This window comes from Copidosoma floridanum, unplaced genomic scaffold (genome assembly GCF_036245765.1).
Source record: "Copidosoma floridanum isolate Cflo_tuat_1 unplaced genomic scaffold, Cflo_Japanese_pri ptg000020l, whole genome shotgun sequence".
Taxonomy (NCBI): Eukaryota; Metazoa; Arthropoda; class Insecta; order Hymenoptera; family Encyrtidae; genus Copidosoma; species Copidosoma floridanum.
In genome coordinates, this window is record NW_028321897.1 from 29,182,544 (window position 1) to 29,201,992 (window position 19,449).

Below are 19,449 nucleotides of genomic sequence, written 5' to 3' on the forward strand. Positions count from 1 at the left end.
GTATAAGTAGTAGTAATGTATTAGGAAATAGTTCTATTTACAATCTTAGCACTGGAACTATAGATTCTAACAATGACAAATACCACCAAGTGCAGCTCTAACAGGACAGAATTTTCTTTACAGTGTACAAAGATTTTAATTGAGAACGATCCGTTGTTATTTACAGGTGTGACAAAAGAGTGTATGTTTGTCATTGAACTTTTACAGAAAGCGTCGTCTTTGAATGTTAGAGACATTTACATTGTTTTAAAAAAAATTAGAACTAATTTATCATTTAACATTTTAGCAAGTGAGTTTGGTTTATCAGAGAGTCAGGCTAATAAAATTTTTTGCAAAAAATGTTCATATACTTGATGAATATTTTAAGCAGCTGATTATTTGGCCAAGTAATAAGGATACAAGTTTTTATCTACCCAGACAGTTGAGATACAAATACTTTGACGTACACAATATAATTAATTGTTTTGAAGTGTAAATAGAGAAGCCATCTGATAGTGTTTTGCAGGCTCTAACAAGGTCTGACTATAAGAAGTGCAATACGACAAAATTTGGAATAGTAGTGAGTCCCGATGGTTTGGTAATATTTATATCCAAAGGAGTTTGCGGAAAAACTAGTGATACATTGATTGTTGAAAATTGTGATTACCTTAATATGCTACCAAGGAATAAAAAAATTCTTGCTGATAGAGGTTTTAAGCATATTGATACGGCCTTACAAAAAAAAGTTGTATGTTAGTGAGGCCTCCTAGTGTACAATATAATGAAAAGATGTCATTTTAACAAAGGAAATAGCAAGTCTTTGAGTACACGTTGAGAGAGTGATCAACCGTATAAGGAATTACACTTTTTTGGACATTTATTCTAGAGTGGATGTTAATCTATGAGATTGCATTGACTTATCAATAATTATCGTAGCAGGTTTAGTTAACTTACAAAGTCCTGTAATTAAAAAATTTCAAAACTAGACTACAGTTTTTTATAAATTTTTTACACATCAGAAAAAATAATTAATGCATGTTACTTGCAGAAAGAATTATTTTTTTTTTACAACACCACGACTAATAAAAATCATTACGTTTTTATTAGACGAGGAAATATATTTTTATCCCAGAATGTGACTGCTTCATCGATGATTGTTTGTATAAAATTCATATCTAACACTTCTTTAACAATGCTTACATTATTATCTTCTTTAAAATTAGGACCAGCTATACAAAAATACCCTCTGGATTTTTTTGCACAATACATTTGTAAATGTAGCAGAGCTCCAAATTTAGCAACAATTTTTTCCTGGACCTTTTTGTAATAATTTATTACTGTCTCTTCCTTACTGGGACATTTAATTTCAATTACAGCCTTGTCTGTAAGACCATCAGGTAGAGCCCGAAGCATGGGGTATTTTTTGTTTAATATGAGTCCAGTCTTTCTTATTTCGCTTTCCTCAAATCTTACTTTTTAATTGTGTAGAAAGTACAAATAGAACTTTATTTTCCAAATTTTGCCTCTTTTCATGACAGGAGTGTTAACGTTACTTGTTCCAACAACTTTTTTGACTAAAGAACCATCACTAGTCATACAGCAAGCAGCGTCATAAATTGTTAAAGCTGTTATACATCAGCTTGCTGATCAGTTGTGCTGGATGCAAGTACACAGCTTTGATCAGTCAAAAACTCTGTACAATAGTTATTAAAATCAGTTGTACTTGCTCTGTCCACTGTACAATGCACAGATTGATAATGTAAATATAACTTCTAAGTATCATTAGGACGAAAAAACTGTATAATATGACTGTCAAGATTAGTTGTACTTGAGTGCTCTAAAATGGATCCCAAAAAATCTTGATCATTTTTCTTGTGAATATTATCTACTCCTGAATACTTTGAAATTATATCTTAAACTTCTTTGTATTTTATTGCAGTCCCAACTCCAGAAAGTACCGATTTTTTCCGGTAACATTCTATGGTAGTTGGTGCTGGTTCCTCAGATCCTCAGTGGAGCCAAGCTACGACAGCCGTGGTATGTTTGCAACCACCCTGTGATGCAGCGCAGTTTTGGCACTCAGCCTTTGTTATATTCTCAGCCATCTCATCTATGACTACACAAACCGAGTAATTTTAACTCCTCACTTTATGCTCAGGGCATACTTTTATCATCACTGTACACTCTGATTGTTGACGTTTTACTTGAACATATCCGATTGCGTTATCCCTATAATTCTTTCACATGGATCTGTTAAAAAAAATGTACGTAAATTTTTATGATGTAAAAAATTGTTACCGATGAAATATTTAAAACATCAATATTAATTAAAAAATTGGAAAAATACGATGAAATCAGTACTAATCTCAGACGAAAAAAACTTTAACAGCACATCTAAATCTGTCTTAGGTAGATTTCCCGAAGTCGCTTGGGTAAAATCTGAATGTATAACTGAAAATATTAAAATACAAATGATAACAAGCCCAGTTGTTTGTTTACAGTCTGATATGGATCAGCTTTGATAGACTACGATGAAATGTCGTCTTGTATCAAAAATTTACGTCATGATACAAGAGAGTGGAACGTATTTATAAAAATTAGGAAAAACTGACGTCATAGTCACGTAATATCGATTTGTGTAAGTGTCTGCAAAACATACTCAAAAAATTTCTTATTTCTTAATCTGCTTGTTATTTGTAGATGATATTATTATTGATGTATCGACGCCTCCTGTGAAAAACATTACCGTTTGTAAGATCAACCGAAGAATAGTCTAACTTATAAATTCCGGTGAAGAATAGTATAATGTATGAACTTAAATGAAAAATATTTCAACTCGCTGTACTGTGTAGAAGAGTATTCCAAGTCGCTAACTTCTTTCAAAGAGCCGCCTAACAAATTTAATGTAAAAGGTCAACAGTCACAATTCATTTAGTAAAAGCAAGCAACCCAATAAAAAACGCGATCGTACATGAGTTATTGGGTATGCTTGACAAACTTGTTTGACGGAAAATGGCAGGCGAGCCTGGCCAGGTTTTATTTTGATTTGCATGATGGAAAGTTGACTGAGGATTATGAATCTGCTGGTTTAAATTATTTTTTAATAAACCTACATGAAATAAAAGTCTATTATTAGCTGAGAAAAAAATTAAACTATTAACAAAGCTACAGAAAATAAGAAAATAAGTACTCATACAAAATATTTGTGAAACGTAAATATCTAAATTATTTGTATAAAACTTAAATCTTTAAGAATTAAATAACCAACGTAAAAAAATTTTCAGCCACAATGTGTTCATTGAAAATAAATAGAAAATTAAATATTTACTTGTGTCACTGTCACTAGGGACATTAGGTGCGTTAGATTGGTTTCTATGAGTAATTTTTTTATCTACTTGGTAAGTTAATTCTGAATCTTTCAGATCTTTCTTGCTTAGTGAATCTAAAAAACAGAATTAAATAATGAAATATTTATTTTTTAAATATATTCCTATTGCAAATCATACCTTTAACCAGATGAAATTTTATTATAATATTGGTTACTTCTTGTCTGAACAATAATTTTTCCCATAAAAATAGCTGCTTTAAAAAAGGAATGAGGCTTTTCAGAAACAAAAGGTTATTATCAATTCCATCTGAATCTATCTTCTTAGATTTATTTCTAGATTTAAATTTTTGTTTTATAATTTGTAATTTTTGTTTGTCCAATTCGAGGCTTTCATTCGAAATATCAACTTTTGTTTTGGGCTTAGCTAGTGACTTTTTAGGAAAATGCGATATTGTGTTATTTTCTTCGCTTGTAGTTGCATCTGTCATTATTTTATAGACATCTTATCTATCATTGATAGCGGCATCTACTTCAAACTGCTCATTATATTGCGTTTCGTTTTCCGGTTCATCAGATAATTCTACATCTTCAGCTACATCTTCTTCACTGCAGCTGTCTGAGTCAATGTTTCCCTTTGTTTTTCTTTTTTCAAAATACTCCTTCAGAAAAAATAAGATTTGAAGTGATTATAGTCACTATATTTTGCATATTCTTTAACTTCAGCGCCAGATTTTTGTTTTGATATGGCTTTCAGCTCAATACCGAATTTCGTTTTTAAAGAGGAGTATTTGTTTTTTAAACTATTCTCTGTAATTGAAATAGAGTGATGACTTAACTTTTACACATTATTCAAACTGTTATCAGTAGGATTAAAAAATTTATTTTATAATTTAATAATACTTAAAATTTTCATTACCTAATTTGTTTCAATTCAGTATTTAAAGCACTGAATGAATAATATAAATCACTGGAGATTTTATAACTCGATAAAAATTGTAAATAGAAGAGTACATTACGTTGAAAGGAGTGAAGTACTTGTCTGTTAATAAAAAAAAAATGCAAAATTATAATTTATTTAAGGCCATAAATAGTCATCACGATGAAATAATTTTTTTTAACTGTTTTATGATACCATTCAAAGGTGGTACAAAAAAATTAATTTCATTTTTTAGAGCAAAAAAAAAATTCAAACTTATATGAATTTTTGGAAAAAAATTGTATTTACGCGTTATCATTCAAAAAAAGCGACAAACTACTATTTTTACGTTTTTTCCATTTAGGCTTGGTTGACCATGTGTGAAAGAAAAAAAAATTACGCTCATTCAGAAAAAAAAAATGTTGAAGCAATTTGCTTCTTTTAAAATACAAAACTTTTTTTTTTGAGAAGTTATTGCACCAACATTAGAAATTTTAAAGGCAAATTTTGTTTGCATCATTAAATTTTTTTTATAAACATACGTTCCTTTTAATTTTAATGTATTTATAAACGTTTATTTAAATTTTTTTGTAAAAACCTAAAAAAATTTTCTAAATTTTTTAACGGTGATTTTACCACTATATCTTTGCAAATTGCTTTCTAAAATTTTGCAGGCATTTTTCTCAAATTTAAGTGTGAAAAGACTTATTCTCTATCACTACTTTGAGTTAGCCAAATTTTTTTTTTTGCAGGCATTTTTGTGTACAGTAAGTTACATAGGTTTGAGCTTATTTTCAGTTTTTGCTAGCCAATATCTGTGTCTCAATGTTTTTCATGTAAAAAAAGAATTATTGATAAGAAAGAAAAAAAAATGGGACGTTGAATTTATTGAACAACATTAAAATATTTTATCAATAATTCATGAAAGGATTTGGAAAACTTTGTCAAAGAAAGTTTATTTTTTCAATCTTTGCAGTTAACAATCTGATTTTTGACAGATAGAATCAAAAACAAAGAATTTATATTTAACTTGTTGCAATGATCTTATTTATGACATATTTAAGAATACATAGTGCATGTAAATACCTTACTGATCATTGTTAATATTTTTTTTTATTGGATTTCCACAAGTCGAGGTTTCTACCACGGATAGTGCTACTTTTCTTTGAAACGCCACGAATTGGTATATTTTTCATTGAAGCGTTGCGAGTTAGGTAACTCTTCATTGGAACATAGAGAGTTAGAATCTTTTCATTGCATTACAGTGGGTTAAGCGGCTTTTCATCAGAGGACCACGAACTGGTATGTTATTCATTGGAGCGCCACTAGTTAGGCAACTCTTCATTGAAACATAGCGAGTTAGGTTGCTTTTCTTTACAACACAGTAGGTCAAGCGACTTTTCATCGGAGCGCCACGAGCTGGTATGTTCTTCACTAGAGCACTACTAGTTAGGCGACTCTTTGATAGAAGTTAGCGACTTAGAATACTCTTCTACACAGTACAGGAAGTTGAAATTCTTTTCGTCAGATAACAAAGAGTCAGGCGACTCTTTACAGAAGAACCACGAGTCATACTATTTTTCATAAAAGCTTTATGAGTTGGCTTTTTTTCTGTGAGTCTCGAGTTGCACTACTTTTCTTATCACCCTGAGTCAAGCTTTTTTTCACAGGAGGCATCGATATATTCAATTTAGATTACACTAGCGATAGAAAATATCAGTTGACTGAATCCTACTACATGCAAGTTCTCGATTTTTCGAATTTTATTCGTTTTAAAAAATCTTTTTCTATATGCATGTGTTCACTGATCGAAGCGATAACTATACGTTCAACAAAAGAATCTACTTTAAATTTTTCAAAAGGTTTTCAAAAAGCTAAGCTAAGCAAACTAATCTTAAAATTGTGACATCTTCTCAATGGTATTACATAATTTAATTTTGAAAGCCAAATTAACGTAATTGTTTTCCACTAGTCTGTTGTACCATTTTAAAAACTGACATAAATTTTTGGTAAGCATACTATTGGCTGAATATTTATCAAACGGCGATAGAAATCCCATGTGCAATAAGATTTTGGGTGGATTAAAAAATGTGGAAAAACATCTTCAATTGCTGACAAACATCATAACTTGGATAAACTAATCAATGGCACGTGAAAGTAACCAAGACTATCAAATAATTTTGTTAAATTTTTATGAACTCCATTAATACTATTGTTGACCCATTCACAATGACGACCTACTATTTGCAAAATATATTTTTTGATTCCACAATAATTGCATCTTATTGAAATATTTTTTCATTGCTATAAGTATCACTAAATAGTTCGACGACGCACTCATTCCTTTAGTGGATTTTTTTTCTCATCAGACATTGTAGGTATCGTTTGTTGTGCTTCGAAACCACGTAAAGACATTTTAAAAATTGCTGTTAAATTGCTAATTTTAGTGATTGAACGTTACATTGATGATATAATTGATTTCATTACAAATAAACACTTTTACAAATACTGAAAAACATAATAATGCTTTTTTTGTTCGAAACTCGTACAATTTGATAATATAACAGGAATCTGAAACCTTGCTCCGGATTCACAAATTTTTGTCAATTGTTACACTTTTTCGGCGATTCTCTTTCTAAAGAAAGCACATATGTTTTTAGTTACGTGCAGCCTAGCAACACATGTAGTGTACATCTTGCTATTGAGCAAAGTCATTCTCGTAAGTTTAAGCAGTGTTCTACGAATCGCTGAGTTAGAAAAAATGTTGAATCATTAATTTTTTTTTTTTTCTTAACAAATGATACATAAAACGTTATAACAACGAAAAAATTTCAATAGCTGAAAATAAGGATATATTTCTACAGATACATTTCTTTTTGTTATTTTATTTTTAGAAACATATGTAATTTTTTTTTGCTATACATTAAATATTAATGTGTTTAGTTGTACATCTCATGGTATAGTTGTGAATTTTATTACATTGAAGATATTGTTAAAAACACTTATTCCTACATTTGTTGCTATTGCAGATAACACAACAGTAAAACCAGTATGTTTGATACAAATAATGGCATGAGAAAACAGAAACTTTTATACGATTGATGAGGTGTTCTAGATTTAAAATTATAATCATTAAACACAAACTATTTAACTCTTTATTTTTAGCAAAAAAAAAACTAAAAATTTGATAATAGGTAGCAAATAAATTTAAATCTAAGCAAAGGGTCATCAAAAAGAAAAAATTTTAAGTGATAATATTGATTAGAACCTCCAAAATAAAAAAAAAGGAATCAGAAACTGAGGATTTGCAAAAGAAATTGCAACTCTCTAACATAAGTAAAAAAACTAATATTAGATGTATACGAAAATAGAAAAAATTTTATGCATGGAGGTAAAGTAGTGTAAAAAATCGATAACTAAAAAACAAAACACTCTTTGAACATAATTCTTACTAAATAATACAAATGTATGTACCTTTTAAAACTTTGTTAGTAACAAACAATTAAAAAATAGTAATTGAGTCTGAACCTTTGAGTACAAAGATTGACCTAAAAAATAGTTCCTCTCTGCAAGACGATAACATTTGTGTGAATAATGTAAGAACTTAAAGTTTTTATGATAACAGTTATTCATTTGTCTGTACCAAAATCTCTGGATTCAGTTTTAAACAATCGTTAAAAAAATGATAAGCCTAAGCACAGTGTAGGAGGGTGTTTTGATAAAATATTACAAATATTTTAAGCATTATCAAAAAAAGGAAACAAAAGTCTAATATAGTTATATTCCGAGTTGATACGGACGAACCCTGCCATCAGTAAAAACAAAATTAATTCGTCAAATTTACACAAGATGCAATGTGTACATACATAAGCTATCATGACAAGTGAAGCTTATACGTCACTTACATGTATATGTGTGTATTAGCTTCAACGTGCATCTTTTATAATATGCTGACATATAATAGGGCTAGCCTCGTTATAAGCACGCATGTATGTGAAATAATTGTACGTTAAATGTATGTATGCATAAATTGTATTGTATGTATGAATAAATAGATGATATGCTCGTTGATTGTCCATCTCGAATAATGTATGCCAATTTAAAAATTGTACTTGAAAAATTATTTCCTTACATTCAAAATTGATTGTAAAATTCCCGAAAGGATGAATTGCGAAATTTGTAAATTTATTTGTCGCACTTAAACTTGTATTTGGTGTTTCTTTTATTTCTAATGCAGGCTTGCATTATCACTGATCCAAAAATCTCAATCACACCTGTCAGAAAAATACGATTGGTACTGTTGTATTGTTATTTTCTAATATATGAAATCATAACATGTATTATCATCGTGCCGAACTACTGTTTTCATGTCACAGCAGTTTGCAAGAATGTCTCGTAATAGTTGACCTTATTTAACCAAAGGCCTTGTTTACTCGCTCCGACGCTGTAAAAACGCATTATTAAGAGGAAAAATCGCTTTTTTACGTCTGTCGACTGCCCTCTAAGGTTTAAGTCAACTCTTGACTCCCACTTCCCACGAAAACTTTACACACGTAAGGCATAACGTGTTGGCTAAGGTAACTAGCTTGTATTTTAAGAAAATCAGCAGTCTCGGACCAGACTAATGAGCAAGGTATAGCGGAGGAGGCCCACCAAACGTGATTCCGGCGATAGCAGAGAAAGCAGAAACCGTAACATGTTCTTTCCAGCCACGAACTCATTCCTGTAGTATGAAATAACACTGAAAATTACTGCACAAAACATTAGGAAACTTCGAAGCAGTAGTAACAATTATCAGCGATAGACACAAGCTAGTTATCAGAAACATATTCAATACTAAACCTTATTACAGTAAGCTAGATCAATCGTTTTCAAAAGAATAAACTATTTTTAATTGTTTTAATACAAGAATGCAGTTACAAAATTAGTCCATATCATTTATATAGAGACTTTTATCCAATTAAAAGAAACAAATTAAGCTCAAAAGCTGAATTTAAGAAGACCTAGAAACGACACTAAAATAAAACAGTTAAGAACGATATTCTAAAAAAGTCCAGTCACAAAAAATTGGCAAATCTTGTGTATTCTTCAAATCCTGACTTTCGTGAAAAAAAAAAAAAAATTAACAAACTATAAGAAAATAAGTAGTGAAGAAAGTTGCGAAAATAGTGAAAAAAGCTCGTCGATAGTTGATTTTATTTTACAACGGTTTTTAAATGATCCACAAGTATTAAATGCCACTAATTCATTAATGTGCGTAAATCAAGCATCTTAACACATACTGTTTTATGACGGATACTTGACTCCTTTAAAACTTTTTACAAAACGTAAAAAATGGGTGAGCTCTAGTAACATCCGCTCAAGAACCTATGTACCTTTATACAGTTATTTCGAAACTTAAAGGCAAAGCTCCAGAGAGCTTCAAAGGTTCTATTTTTTCATCCACTGATAAGTTAAAAAAAACAAGAATTTTCACAAATCGTATCATGAATACATGGCAGAACTTTTCAACACTCAAATGTAGCAAAACGAAAAAGTCAGAAATTTTCATCATGAAATAATTTCTCTTACAGAAACTATTATAACCACTTTATTGACTAAATTGAATGATAATACACTCAAGACGACACAAAAGCCATAAATTGAAAAATTAGCACTACAAACGTTCATTAACGGTTTACCTGACTCGTGTAAATGAAGTATAGCACTTTCTAAACCTAAAGATATCCACGAAGCTTTAGAAGCTGCTTTACTTACTGAACACACTTGCCCACCAGTATACAATCAGGCTAAGTATGTTTACAAGGCCGTACCCACGACCTCTACTTCTACGACTCCTGAATCTTCGTCTACCAAACGTTACCAAAATTCCTGTTTCTGTTCCTAATCAGTTTGACTACAAAAAAAAAAAAAAAAGTTTTAATGACCCAGTGACCCACAGTAGAAATAATTACCCGCATACTTTTGATAAAAATGATATCAATATGACTTTACGCAAATTCAACGAGTATGGTTAAAAAATCGTACATCCTGCACTTAACTACGCGCCTAAATGTTGATCAAGTAGGGCTTCACCAAGCCGTATACTACCACCAGAACCACCACCCTGGAGTCATTAAACGAGTCATTATTACTATGCTCCAAATTTCCAAGAATTTCCATACTTTCAACCAACACCTTTTTATCCACCTAACTGCCTATAAATGTATTATACTTATTCTCACACTCCAACTCAAAGCCATCCATACCATCAACAATCCCCATTCAGTACTACAACCAAAAGCAATATTAAAATTGATATTAAAAAAAATACCAAGACTCTCGCCCTAACCTTCCAAAAAAAGAGAACAAGACTCGCCATGGGAAAGCGACAGCGAGTTTGAATCTGATCACGGCTCCGAAATCTATGATGGCAATGAAATCCACAGAGCTTTTCAAGCAAGAACAGTAGGAAATTCGCCAACAGTTAAGTTATGTTGCAGAACATTTCAGAAAGATTCGGAAATTTTTATTTTGAATTCAGGTACGGAAGTAAATATTATTAATTATAACGCATTTAAAAACGGCACAGAAATTAATTGTGATAATTCAATTGAATTAGGAGGAATGAGTCCTCAGCAAATATATACTCTACGTACTGTTTCGCTAAAATTTTTTTATACCCAATAAATAATGGATGAATTGTAGGAGATCCGTTATTTACGCAAAAAAACGCTAGAATCAATTACCGTTTGAATACTACTTATATGTGAATGAAAGTTCCAGAAACCGTTATAACCGCTAACCACAAAAGCCAATCAACCAATTTTCCTGAAATTTTGCATACTGATTTTTGAAACTTCCTAGATGGTTTTCGTATAGTTTACATAGTTTTAAGTTTCAAAAAATTAATAACAATAGCAATAAGTAAGCCTAAAGTTTTGCCAAAATACGCTAGCTTTTTACTTTAGTTCAGTAGGATCCGACAGATAGCATAGAAGTAAAATCAGAGTTACCTGCAATAGAAGTTAAAGGGTCAGATTATAATATCCCAGAGCAAATTACTTAATATCATAGTCGTTCACCAGCAGTGTATCAGGATTTAAGTTGTGAGTCGTGCAGCTGGGTATCCTGGCTGCCGATAACACTGTTCCCTAATAGACAAGCAGCTTATGTTAGAACGTCAGATTCCATCCCAAACCATTAAAATGGACGAGTGCCACGAAAAAACGGCGTATCTAAACGCTTTTTTTTGCTTGCAAAAATTTCGCTATAATAGCAACTCAGGGAAAATAACTTTGAGTTCAGGTAACCATATCGGCTTGAAATAACATTAGCCTCCTCCTCAGTATTTCGTCCCAAAGGCAAATTCTTATGGAAGGTATTCTCCAGGCCCACTACTCCAAGCAATGGTGAACGATTAGTTATCCAGCGACCGACCCGAAGACGAGATATTGTTTGGCTAGCGCCGTACCTTCCTCAAGCACGATCTCCATACGCAAAGAATTCGAGGGTAAGAGTCAAGCTACCCGCAGCTGGCTCTCTATAATCGAGAATAATAATCAGTGATGGTTGAAAGTATTACCTCTGGCCTTTTTTAGGGCCATCATAAATATTTACATTCCCTAAATAACCATTAATTATATCGGTTCTTTTTCAGGCCATCTAACGTTAAACTACCAACGAATATATTTTTAAAACCATTTCCGGCCACTATTAAACCAACTCAGCCATTCACTGGCAGACGTAACAAGCAGAATTTTCCACTGCCAAGCTGGATACTCCAGCTATCAACAACCCTGAATTACCCTCTCGATTTTGAGCATTTAACTAAGAATCACCGATCCAAGGTCTGCGCTGGGAGAACCTAATAGCTATGAAGGAAAAATAAACTTGAGCAAACGGGACAGTCTTCAACGGGCAAGCATCATGAACCGATCTTCCCACCTTAAGTCATCAAAACAACTGAGTCTGCAAGAGAAGAAGGTGCTTTAGACACCAACGTCTTCGACGTAATACTAGGAGACATTGGGAAAGAACTCTACAACTAGCTCCAAAGCTTCAGATTTCGTAGTATGCTATAAAGGAAAACTAAACTTGAGCAAACCGGATAGTCTCTAAAACGCAAGCATCACGAACCAATCTTTCCACGTTAGATCACTAAAATAAATGAGATCTGCAGAAAAGAAGGTGCTTTAGACACAATCGTGTCCAGCGTAACACCAGGAGGCGTTTTGGAAATCAGCTCTGTAACTAGCTCCAACGCTTTAGACATTGTAGTTTTCCATTTGATCTCTCTAGTGCTACAACAGCAGGCCAGAGAAGATCACCCTAATATATGCTGGAAGTCACGTTTGCTGGAAACTTCAATATGAAAGAGTTTAGCTTATAAGTCCTTTTAGAGGCCATCGAACGTCGAACTACCTTGACAATGAATATATTACAATTTAACAAAGTTAACAAAAAAATAACCTTTAGGGCTCTTAAAAGTTTTAACCATGCCTATAGTTGCAAGAGGGCGAATTAGAAGGAGAACTTCGAATGCTTTAAATGTATTCAATTTTAGGCGTTAAAAAACTGATGCAGAATATTTATCGAAATTGTAATAGCAGCGTCAAAATTCACGAATAAAGAATTCACTAAATAAGCGAACAGCTTTTCATCATGATCCTGATAGTCACCCTTAAATCTTCCAGATTTTTGAATAGGTAGAACATTATGTATTTGTATTTATTGTGGCAATGGAAAATAGAGAAATTAAGCTACAAGAGTCTATTGCTTTGGTAATAAAGTTGTGAGATAAAAAGGAAAAAAATTTTTAATTATATATTTCTTGTCAATTTTAAATCTTTACAGTTTTAACAACTAGGCATTCTTACTTATGAAAACGTGAGAAAGTGCAAATCAATGGCTCTTTAGGACACCAATTATTTTATGGTTTAAGGAAGGCAGGGTACTTTTTAGCATTATTTCATTTGTTTTATTTTTTACAGCTTATCCTTTGACCAAATAAACTGTATATCTTGTAACTTAAATTTTCTTAATAAGTAGTTTTTTATTTCGAAAAGTGTCAAGAATGGATGCTAAATTTTTAATTGAAAACTCTTTCCATTGGGTGTTAATACACTAACGTGTTCTGTGAGTAGCGGGTGAAGCCGAGACAGACGGCTGCTAGTGCATTAATAGTAGAAAGCAAACTAATTCACATTATACCTTTATTATACAGAGATAATAAAGTCGACTCTATAAAATAAATTAGAAATCACGAAAAACCCTTTAGTCTAAGAACCAAACTAAATTTCGAATCATTTGAAAAAAAAAAAAAAATTTATTTACAATTCAAAAACCCACAACCCCACGCATTACTATTTATTATTATTTTCAAGGATTTAAAATGAATAATAACACATCTTATAATTTACCTGCTTATCTTTGTAGAATTACTACCAAACTCAGAGTATATATAGGCAAGGCCTTGGTAGATTACAAAGAAAATCACTGTTATATGATAGCTATAAATGTAAAAGATGAGGTGACAGAAATAGAAATACCTGCACAAGAACTTAAGTCTTTCGATGTTATGAAATCTAAAGACTTTTTCGACACTTGCTTCGAAGAAAACTATTTTAGCGATATAAAAGGTTGCATTGAATTTATAATTAATAAGTTATAAAGACCTCATCACTTAGAAGCTTGTCTATCAGAAATAAGGAAAATTATATAAAATTACGCTTACTTATTTTACATTTCAGGCGATCCGGATCCTCGTACTTCTACTAAGACACATGAAATACCAACGATAAAGACAACCATTCCGTATATGTCAAGCAATACCGCTACTCTTTAACGCTACATCAAGAAATAAAAACTCAAATCGAAAAATTATTAGCAGACAGTACAATCATTAAATCAAACAGCCCTTACGATAGGATAGTACCCTGAAAACAAGAACCTGATACAACAATAAGATATAGATTAGAAATAGATTACCATAAACTAAACGGAAAACTATTCCTGGTGCTTACCCACTACGAAACATTACCGAAATTCTCGATCAAATAAGAAGTTCAAATTAATTCTCCATTTTTAATCTAGCTTGTAGAATCCATCAAATAAAAGTTTGGCTCAAAAGACATGTTTTCGTTGTTAGAAGGAATTTAACGAAATCTCGCAAAAACTATAGATTGTTGTCCATATAATGATCCTTTAAAAAAGTTAGAATAAACCTGGTCATGAAGATCATTTTTGATTGCAAAATAACTTTAAAAACCGATTTTTTCTCAGTTATCTTACAATATCTGGGAAATGAAGCATTTTATCGAAAAAAGTCAAGTACAAAAGTTGTTTAACTGATGATTTTACGTATTGGTAAATTTTTTTCTAAAGCTAAAAATTGTTTATTCTAGCTAAAAACATGCGATAAAGTTGTAAAAATTTAAAAACAAAGAGATATGAAAAAATAGTTTTTTGTTGTTGATATTTCAAAATTAGATAGGTATTAGTATTGTTAACAAAAGGCACGCGGTCGGCTTTCTCAAAAGCAATATGGCGATTTACAGCAAAATTGTTAATTAAAAACTTAGAACGCTGTAAATCCTGTCACAAAAAGTGGATCTTGATGAAACCAATTGGAATCAGTAGGTGATAACATTATCTATTATTAAGCTGATTTCCCAAGTTGAAAATTTTTTTTTTTTTGTTATTTACAAAAACCACTTTTTGTGGTTCGTAATTTCGATGATTGGCAAAATAGAGCTTTGAAATAAAATGCATATGATTACACCTATTTTTTAGTTAATTTACAAAAAAAAAAATTTATCACATGCCTAACAAAAGCCGAGATAAGAGATTTTTACATTGCAATTAAGCATTCCAGCGACGCCCAATTGGGCCAAATATGAGCGTGATGTCGGTATATAACGAGTGCGGTGTCAGACCTTATCGACACGACATCACAGTGCGGCCAAAAGTCCAAAAAAATAAGTTTCTATTTAGGGTTTTTTCACCCTTGAGTTGGCTGCAACGATCCTCCAAGAAACTAACATCGTTCATAGTGATGACTAATTTGTCATGCCCCTTCCTTAGGTTCAGTTGGAATTTGGCCTTCGCTCGAGCGTCACTCTACAGTTAATACACTGAGAACGGTTGTACAGTTGAAAAATTTTATGTAATAAAGAAAATCAAATATAATCAAATAAAATCCACTTCTAAAGGTGAGTAGAACATGTAAAAAAGTACTAATTATCGATTGTTAAGTAGTGAATTAGGGAAAACATAAACAATAGTGTCATTTTTTCAAATAAATTATTCGAAAATTAGATTTTTCAAATGATACTGCATTAAAACGCTGCAGAACGCTGCTTTAAAACCTTATTGAAATGATAATTAAATGTATTATCTACCAAATAAAACAAGATTTAGCTGCCAAGAGCTGCCTATTCATCTTTTATGCCCTTTTTTTGAAATCAAATTGATAGAGAGCGAGAGAGAGAAACGAAATATACACATGGTGCGTTTCTCTTTTATCTGAGGCTGCTACCTATAGTTTACTGTAATGGAAAAGAAGAGGGTATGTGCGTGTACATGAGCATGTATATGTGAGTGAGTATTTAATCTTGTGTATGGGTGCGAGCGGAGCGCACGCAGCAGGTATCTGAAACGTCACACAAATCGTCTCTACATTGTTGGATTCGTTGCTTCAAATTTTTAGAACATTTATCCTATAAATTGGAAATCAAAAAATGGCAAGCTAGATCAACTAAGTAAAAAGAATCAGTTGAAAAAAGAAAAACAGCAATCCAAGTGGCATTTAAAAAACAATTGGGTTTGAATGTTGACAAACCAAAACAAGGTAGTGGAACTTCTAACGATGGCAACACAGCACGATTATTTTTCGAACATCATGGGCAATCTGCTCAAATTCTTGGAATCGATCAAGATATTATCCATCGGTCTTACGTCATATTACAAGAAATTTCATGTGGATATGAAATCGATGTGAACAAATTTAAGCAGTATTGCAAAAAATTAGCTGAAAGTATCGTACAAGCATATGATTGGTATTACATGCCTACCTTAGTGCATAAACTTCTAATTCACGGGTCAGGCATCGTTAAACAATCAATACTACCCATAGGCCAAATGACCGAGGATGCCCAAGAGGCATGTCATAAATTTTTGAACATTTACCACGTTGCTTATGCAAGAAAAAGCTATCGGCAAAAAACGATGGAGGACGTTTTCAAAAGATTTCTGATTTCATCCGATTCTTACATTTCTACTAGCCAAAAATTACCAGTGAAACCACTTAAGTCTTTATCACCTGATACAATCGATTTATTATCAGCTCTATCTGTACATAACGAAGAACAAGAGCCGGAAAGTTTGAACAGTTTCTCTGCCTCAGAGTCAGAAGCAGACGTAGATGTGGATTCCTACAAAACCAACTTTTTATTATAACATAATTGACCTACCAATTATTTGTAGGTCAAAAATATTTCTTTCTTTATATCATAAAAACTTAAACCACGAATTTTCTTCGATTACAATTTTTTCTTCAAAGCATTAGCACAAAATATTTCGGAATATAATTTTTAAAATATTTATTCTTGTAACTGTAAATGTTGTAAATTAACAAAATCCCTATTTTACAATCAACTTTTACTTACAATAAACAAAAATACACATTTTACATTCTAGAATGTATACATACAGATCGTTTTTTTAATTTCTCCATTTTTAGCTGTATAGGTGTGGCGATATCCCACCATCTTTAATTTCGTAATTCTGACAATGGATTCGTTATCAGCGATCCCAAAAACCCCCGAGTACAAGATTTCAGGTCGATCGTTAAAGTTTTCGAGTTTTGGCCGCAAATTGCGGCCTTCGGACGCACCGTGGCACAGTGGTCTGAAATGCTGAAAAAAGTGCCAAAATTCGTGCGTCCGCTGAATTTTCAATCAAAATAAACGATTTTGGGCTTATTGTGTTCGTAATACTATAACCTACAAAGATCCGAGTCCTTCGGACGTGTAACGACTTTCTATATATATGTTTTTTAGGTATATATAGAGCAAATTTTGATAATCAAAATACTTTAGATACCTAATACGTTGTTAAAATTTACCGAATCGTACAAAATGTAGTACAAGGGGGTTTTTGGCGTCGCTGATTACGAATATAAGGTCAGATTTACCAACTTGAAAATGGCAGATTTAAGATGGCGGAAAAAATTTTTGAAAATAAACCAATTCGCCCCAACTTTGATGTACAAATGTTTTTGGGGTCACTGATTACAAATCTAAGGTCGGATTTGCCAATTTCAAAATGGTGAATCCAAGATGGTGGACAAAATTTTTGAAAACCAACCAATTTGCCCCAAGTTTGACATACGAATGTTTTTGGGATCATTGACTGCGAATCTGAGGTCAGATTTGCCTATTTCAAAATGGCGGATCAAGTTGGCAGACAAAATTTTTGAAAATCTCCCAATTTGCACTGAATTTAGTTTGCGGGAGTGCTATATACAAAATAAGGCTAAAAAACTACTCGTTTGCGGGATTTTGACTAAAAATAATTAAATTGCGAATCACGATCTTAAATTATAATTTTATTTATTCAGTATTTCTTAATAATAGATATTATTTACAAAGTCACTCTGTAGATAATACGTTACATTATTATTGACATATTTTGATTTAAATAGAATAAAAATTAATCAAATATTTTTTAATGTATTTCAAAACGGTTGTGCTGATTTTTTACTTATTTCTCAAACTTATGTAATACTGACTCGTACTCGTGTATATCGTCTTAATAGGGGGTCCACTAAGGTAATTAATAATTCTTCAAATGCTTAAATCCTGCTACGATCTAAGCGACATTTATATATTTAGCTATATGTATCATGGTACTGAAACATATTATGTAATATTTTAACATACATTAACGCTTAACGACGTTTTTGTTACTGTTTAATCTTCGCTCTCCTGTTCTACAGAAGAGTCTGTATAACTTTCATCCGTAGAAGAATCATCATCATTTTCCTGTGTAGATACATTATTTTCATTGTCTACAAATAGCAGGGATTTCATTTCCTCTGTTAAAGTCGTGTGATTTTTTTTTTGGTGTCCCGTGCCAATGACAGAAAAGGGTCTGAGTTAAGTAGTAGTCTGTTCATTACATCCGTACTTGTGTCAATCCTAAATTGAGACAAGAAATATTTTCACTACGTACGTTTAACGCACACTTTTGCACGGATATATTTCTAATCATATAAGACAAAATGTATTTATGTTACGTATATCATCATAACTTCATTATTTTTGCTTTTTTATTTACAAGTACTTATCTATAATAATTTACTTAATATTAATCTCCCACCAGTCGTTAAGTATTTTTTAATGACGGCTTAATTATACACGAATAATGTTATTGCAATTATAAGGAAATCATATTAAAAATAATATTTTTTTCTAATTAGCTGTCCAACTCTACAGTCAAGTATATATTTGTAAAAGTTACTTGGAAAATAATAAAAACCGTTATTTTTACCTAGAAAACTTTCTTGAATACTTCTCACGAAAAGTTTTTAGATGTTTATGGTTAGACTCCAGGGCTTCCTCGGACAACATCCTAATCGGTAGCATGAAATGGTTCATGACTTTATAACCATGTATAAGTAAAACGTGAAGAGACGTTGGCATGTGGTACCATGGGTATAGTTTTACATACAATTGAGCGGTTTCTAAGCAACATTTTTTAAATTACCGAGAAAATGTTTTTTGATTATTATAACTAAAAACCACTGTTTTGTATTTACTTTATCGTAAAAAGATCTAATCCAGCCCACTAAAGCAATCTAGTAGGCGCTACATGTATGAAAATTTATAGTTTCCATTCTCTTACGTAAAAAAAAAAGTTCGTTTGATTCCCAAATTTCCCAATTTAATTAAAAAATAATTCCAGAAAATTCGAGAATTGGCTTTTAAGGTCAATAATTAGCAATATTAAGAAACCATACTATTTAAGTCATAATTGTGGATTTTTTTATGAATATTTCAAAGATTGCATTATACACAATGTTTAAGTATATATGTGAAAACTAACTACTCTATTGAAAGAAACGACGAGTTTTTTTGCATAAAACAAGTGGTTTTGTCTCAAATTACCACATGGTTTAAAAAAACCACGTGGTGTTAATAAAACTATGTGGTTTGAGAAAACCATGCGGTAATTTAAGATAAAA

General features: G+C 31.7%; 1 protein-coding gene across 3 annotated transcripts in view; it reads right to left on the reverse strand.

Annotated features, from left to right (window-relative positions):
* ste14 (isoprenylcysteine carboxylmethyltransferase ste14) overlaps window positions 1-19,449 on the reverse strand; it is a 240,951-nt gene that overhangs the window by 118,105 nt on the left and 103,397 nt on the right. The window contains exon 1 of one of the 3 annotated variants that reach the window (XM_089594086.1): window positions 3,308-3,407. The exons of the other annotated variants lie outside the window; for them this stretch is intronic. Within the exon in view, the coding sequence (XP_089450212.1) occupies window positions 3,308-3,331 (24 nt within the window). The 5' untranslated portion in view covers window positions 3,332-3,407. Of the gene's footprint in view, window positions 1-3,307; window positions 3,408-19,449 lie in introns of those variants that run through there. 3 annotated transcript variants of the gene reach the window in all.